Source organism: Onychostoma macrolepis, chromosome 14 (assembly GCF_012432095.1).
Source record: "Onychostoma macrolepis isolate SWU-2019 chromosome 14, ASM1243209v1, whole genome shotgun sequence".
NCBI lineage: Eukaryota > Metazoa > Chordata > Actinopteri > Cypriniformes > Cyprinidae > Onychostoma > Onychostoma macrolepis.
The window spans coordinates 28383195-28389551 of record NC_081168.1 but is presented as its reverse complement, the minus strand read 5'-3'; the positions used below and the strand labels follow the sequence as shown (position 1 = coordinate 28389551).

The 6357-nt window shown below is 38.1% G+C and overlaps 1 protein-coding gene across 1 annotated transcript; it reads left to right on the top strand.

Annotated features, from left to right (window-relative positions):
* Positions 1–3215: 3215 nt before the first annotated feature.
* Positions 3216–6268, top strand: dusp1 (dual specificity phosphatase 1). Its single transcript, XM_058798093.1, has 4 exons — positions 3216–3788; positions 3934–4082; positions 4188–4407; positions 5036–6268. Exons 1-4 carry the CDS (start codon positions 3392–3394, stop codon positions 5377–5379), a joined length of 1110 nt encoding a protein of 369 aa, XP_058654076.1. The 5' UTR covers positions 3216–3391; the 3' UTR covers positions 5380–6268.
* Positions 6269–6357: the final 89 nt, after the last annotated feature.

Sequence of the window (6357 nt, the reverse complement as noted above, 5' to 3'; positions counted from 1 at the left end):
TTTGCAATTGATGTCAAAAGTATATGAATTTACAGCCTTGTTCTGTTACAACATACTGTCTGTGAGTTGAAACACAACATAAATTCCATACAATATGACAGTGATTCTAGACACAAGGGTGAATCACCAGCATGGCTCAAAAAGAAGAAATTGCATATTTCAGAATGGGAGCAGAGTCCTGACCACAAACAGTATCAAGTAATGTAGGTTTAGGGTTATCCCAAAATTACACACGAAAATGTTTCATTATTCATTATTGGAAATAAACTCCAGTGTTCCAGTGGTACTGCACTGTATCTTACCTAAACTTTGAGGAATCACATATAAGGTTCTTCATAGAGTTTTTACATAATGAATAATTTTTCTTTGTAATTACTAGAGATGTATTTTATAAATATATTATAGAAATTGCACATACAAAGAGCAATTTCTAGCCAATGAAATATTGAAGAGCTGAACAAGTAAAAAAAAGAAAGAAAAAACAGATATTACAAGATCCTTAGATATAACAGTCAATATGATACAATTGAATCTTACAGTTTTTATATGGTATACATTGTACATATTTACCCAACTATGTAGTAGTTGCGTTTCACTATGTCATTTCTGGGTGCATTTTAGGAATTTCAGTTGTCAGATATTAATACAGAATCTGCGAATAAATACTATAAATGGTTTACGGAAAAGAGGCAAAAGGACATACAGAGTATTTTCCCAGGCCTAACAACTGTTGCCCAGAGGTACCTCTGTCCGTAAATGGTCTGTGATGACATTGGTATATTCTATTTGCTACACCAAGGAAATGCCTCATTTGTCACACTATTTCACTTCCCTTTCTAACAATCAGCACATGCAAGTGTGAGTAATCCCTGAAATATACGTTTTAAATGATTTTACATAGCTCACGTTACTGTTACCATTTTTATTTTTGATGAATTGAGTGTCATTCTTTTTTTGTGTTTTTTGTCTGTCTGTGTCTTTTTGTAGAACAGGTTAATCTTAAATGTCAATGTAATTTTTTAATGTACTTTTATGATTTTCAGATTATATATATATATACTGTATATATATACACACATATAAATGTTTTACAAATAATCATTAATGTAAAGCATATATCAGAGAACATTTTCAAAGTTAAATGTTAGTATGAACAATGCTGTGCTGTTCTCATGCATGCAAGCTAGTTTGTAACTCATGGAGTACACAATGTTCTTCTTGGGGCATTACAGTCTCATCTTGTGGCTTGCATTTCTCTGCTGACTCATTAGTTTTTTAACAGTAATACTGTTACTTGTTTTTTTCTGTTCGACAACCCCAGAAATCCTCTACAAATTCTGACTCAAGTTTCAGAAATGCAGTTCTGACGTCATGACCTACATATGTCATTTTGCTTCTTGTAAAGTATTATGGCTGTCACATTGAAACAAAATATTATCAAATTAAAGTTTTAGAAGTGAATACATGATGAAATATATAGGATTAGAAGGATCACAAAGCACCAGTGGTCATTCCGCTTCCCTGCTGAATGAGGAGTTTGGTAAATGACCAGAAAATAAAAACCTTATGTAAACTATACAAATACTGTTGTTGTTGTTGGACTATTTTTTTATTTTATTTTTTATTTAGTAACATAGCTGTAATGAACAAATTATTACACTTTTAATTAGATCATACATTCATTGACATAAAAGCATTTGATTTGCATATTTTTGATTAAAACAATGTCTAAACCGACCCACTGAACAAACTTGCACACACTGCTTCCCAACTCCCTAGCAACACATTTTTCCTCATTGCTGTGAGGAATGTGGTATGGTGGTTAACCAGCAAAACAAAACATCACATTACAGAAAAAAACAATGTTGACTATTACTTCTAATGAATGTATCTTCAAGCTCTGACAAACTAGTTACCAAGTACACTGAATTTGTGGTGGAAAATTTGAATATCTCGAAAATACAGATGTCCTACACCATGGCCTCATATACCTGAGCTTGGTTTGTGTTTCAAGCTGATGGAAATTTACTAGACCTCAAGTTTCTATACAGTGATTAACTTTTATGGTTTCCCTTTGCTCTCGCGGCATTGCACACTATGTACTCCTGTACAATAAAAACAAAGTATAAACTTTTATGAGTACAATGACAGGTTCACTAATTATCTTGTTATTTATCCGATGGGAAAAGTTTTTACAAAATCACATAAAACAATAATATCATGGAAATATTATTGCCTAAGCATTCCTTCATTTTTTGACAATTATTATTGTATTGTTATTTGAATTTCATACCTGATGAAGCATTACTAACCTCGCATAAATAAATAAATAATTGAGATCTTCAATCAATATCTTGATTGTTTCCCTAAAGTCAACAATGAAATCAAATGAAGAGATTAGAATGCTACTTTAGTCTCGTGCTTCTCAGATTTGTCTCCTGAGAAAAGCTCCCCATGTATCTCAATATGATCTCAAACATTTTCCAGCAAATTGTTTGTCGAATACCGCTAAAGTGGGACATTTAAGCTTATTCTTTATTATGTGCGCATAGCCTATTCTTCCTCTGTATTTTCAAATTCCATCCTTTTAATCTTTTAATAAGTTAATTGCAACCATTTAGCTTACAAAAAATTAGTAAATTCAATTAATCATTTTTTTTTTCAGTGTATGTGTAGCATATATCCTAACCATTTGGAACATATTTTAAAACAAGTTTATGTAGACTATTACATAAAATACCCCACTTTAAATATGTCCTGTGCCCTGTTTGGAACTGACATGAGAGGGAACTACCAAATGTGTTAATCTGCCAAGACAGCAACATTGGCCAATGCTGATAATCTCTAAATGGCCAAGCATCGATCTAGCTGATAAATGGGTCTACAATCGAAGATCAACTTCTGACGAAAACTATTTTGTCACTCAAAACCCCTAAACCACCATCCCAACAACAACAACAACATCAATAATCATCATCACCATCAATAACTAGGCTAAGACTCAATTTCAGTGACACCACTCGGAAACTACACTAGATTACCATTCTCTAGAGGTCGACTGGCTTTGACAGGATCAGATAATGCGGGTTTGGTTAGCCAAACTCAATCACACTGACGTACGTGCGAATTCGCGCGGGCCTCGAGCCAAGAGAGGCGGGGCGTTTGACGTCAAGCGAAAGCAGTCAGTAATCCTATATAACCGCCGCTGAGCGCCTTCAGATCAGAACAAGAACGAGAAGAAACAAAGTAGCGGGGGTTTTTAATTGAAAACAAAAGAATTCAGATTTCAGCGCCGCTCAACGGACTACTGTTGGATCAAACTCTCGAACAAAGGACTTTAGGGACAACTTTTCAAGCTCGTCGTTTTGTTTCTTTTCTTTTATCTCGCTGTATGTATTTAGATCAATCATTCTCTACTATGGTCATCATGGAAGTGCCCACCATCGACTCGGCCTCGCTTCGTGATCTGCTGGAGGGAGATGATCCGGACTGTCTGGTTCTGGACTGTCGCTCGTTTTTCTCCTTCAGCTCGTCTCATATATCGGGCTCCAGTAATGTGCGCTTCAGCACTATAGTACGCCGGAGGGCCAGAGGGGGCCTGGGACTGGAGCACATTGTACCCAACGAGGACACCAGGAACAGGCTTCTGTCCGGGGATTACCAGAGTGTTGTGTTCCTGGATGATCGCAGTCGGGAGATGGGAGAAGTGAAGAAAGACGGGACTTTAATACTCGCCGTGAACGCTTTGTGTCGCAATCCATGTGGAGCAAGTGTATTCCTTCTTAAAGGTACGAAAAGATTCTTCTTGAACTATATTTTGGGCTATTTTATTGTAATACCATTCCACATAGGAGGTGTGAACTCGTGTACTGTGAATGGTTGTGTATTGAAAAGTGTGACCAAAAGTAATGGTTTCTATTTTACTGTTTTTAGGTGGATTCGAGACATTTTCCTCTGAGTTTCCTGAAATGTGTACAAAACCAGTTCCCCCACAAGGCTTGAGTTTACCTCTGAGCTCCAGCTGCCATTCAAACCCTGCTGATTCCTCCTGTAACTCATGTACAACCCCTCTGTATGATCAGGTAAATTGAACATATTCTTTAAATAAGCAGCTGTGCTGTAAATAAGAGTGATTTTGACTACTTGCAAGTGAACTTGTCCACTAATTTTCTTTGTTTTTTCTTTAGGGTGGCCCTGTTGAAATCTTGCCGTTCCTATATTTAGGCAGTGCTTATCATGCCTCCAGAAAAGACATGCTGGACATGTTGGGAATCACAGCCCTCATTAACGTCTCTTCCAACTGCCCCAACCACTTTGAAGACCACTATCAGTACAAGAGTATTCCTGTTGAGGACAACCACAAAGCCAACATCAGTTCCTGGTTCAATGAAGCTATCGAATTTATCGGTGAGGATCATTTTTCACTGATATTACTCAAACCTCTGTTACGAAATAGGGAACAGATGTCACCATACGAGGAGCTTTGGCAGGCAGGCAGACTCCCAGCCCAACCCCCATTCAACTGAAATCTGAATTGAATTTTTCAAAAGTTCCCTCCATTTCGACCAGCTGTACGGCCCTGGCCTGACAGCCACTAAGGCTTACATCATCCTCTCATCCTGTTTAAAGAGGTGCCCCCTTTTCAAATAACACCAGGCTGTGACCTGATCTTTTCATGGGGCAACTGGCTCCGTCTGAATGCTTTGCATCCTTTGTTTAGCACGAACAAAAGGTAGTGTCTCTGGGTTTCTGTTGCCCTCCTATCAGATCAGTGCACTTAGCAGGGATGCCCCAACCCCCCATTGTGTATTCAGGCCTGTCGGGGGGGTGTTTCCCCTCTTAATCGAACCCCTGCCTGGTTTAACTTTTCCAGTTTCTTTAATGAGATGGCTTCCTTGATTAGCAACCCTACAGTGTATAATTTGCAATTGAATGTGTGTTTAGAAAAGTTGTTGAAACTGCTTTTGGGTTCCTGATAGGGTTGAGCTGGTTTAATTGTTTTAACCAATACCCTATTTTTTTTCTTTTCCCACAGATTCTGTACGGAATAAAGGTGGACGTGTCTTTGTTCACTGCCAAGCGGGTATTTCGCGATCTGCTACCATCTGTTTGGCTTATCTGATGCGCACCAACCGCGTCAAACTTGAAGAGGCCTTTGAGTTTGTCAAACAGCGCCGCAGCATCATCTCGCCCAACTTCAGCTTCATGGGGCAGCTTCTGCAATTCGAATCCCAAGTGCTCGCCTCCTCTACGTGTTCCTCGGAAGCAGGAAGCCCTGCCATTAGCAAAAGCAGCACAGTGTTCAATTTCCCCATCCACACAGCGGCCAGCCCGCTTTCCTTCCTGCAGAGTCCCATCACTACCTCGCCCTCCTGCTGAGATGGACTCTTTAAAGTGGTCTGATTCGTTTTCTCACCTCTGGACAGGGGAGAGTTTTATTTATATGATGACAGTATGATCCCTGAGGTGATCTTTCCAGTATTAAGGCTCAGGAACGTTTAGTTCCTGTGTTGCCACCAATATTCCATGTTTTGTCAATATTGTGTGTTGAAGACGATGACTGATGAAGCCTAGCTCCCCCAGACTGTTTTAGCATTTTAACACTGTGGTCCATACTTGACTTAAAACCTTTGAAAATTTGATGTGACACAAACCAATTTGAAACACTCCGTTTCACCTCTGTGAGAATCTCTCCTTTTTTGTTTTACTTCATTTAATTCTTTTTTTTTATTTGTTGTTGAGTCTCTGACTATTGATAATCAGGTTTTTGGTTATCTCTTAGCATCGAAAGAAGCCCCATGTCTTACAGGTTGCTCAGGGATTGTTTTCCTTTTTTATGTTGACGACGTTACTATTACTTTTATTTTTTATTAGGAGAGTAGTCTGGGGTGATGGGAAGTTGTTAGATGTGAAGGTGCTAATGTGTACTGCTACTTTTTTATTTGTTGTTGAACAGTGAATGTAGTTTTGTGTAGGCTCTGCCTTAAGACAATGGAAGTTGAAACAATGAGCCTGTCATGCCTTTTTAGAATGCAATCCAATTCATGAAAATGTTTGTTTGTCCATAAACAAACACAGAATACCTCATGTGTCTGTACTGTTGTCAGTCCGTTAAGAGTCCTCCCATAAGCACTACTAACAGGAGTGACTCTTGCGAGGCTGTTTTGATATGTGTGACTATTTATTGACTAAATTAATATATTTCTTATGCTATATTTTTTCATATATTTGTGATACTTGTTGCTGACAATAAACCTTTCTTTTCATACATGCAGTCTTATGTGCAGTAATTCCATGACAGTATATATTGGAGTTGCAAATTTAAGTTGCGTTACATAGATGTTTAATTTGCAGTTA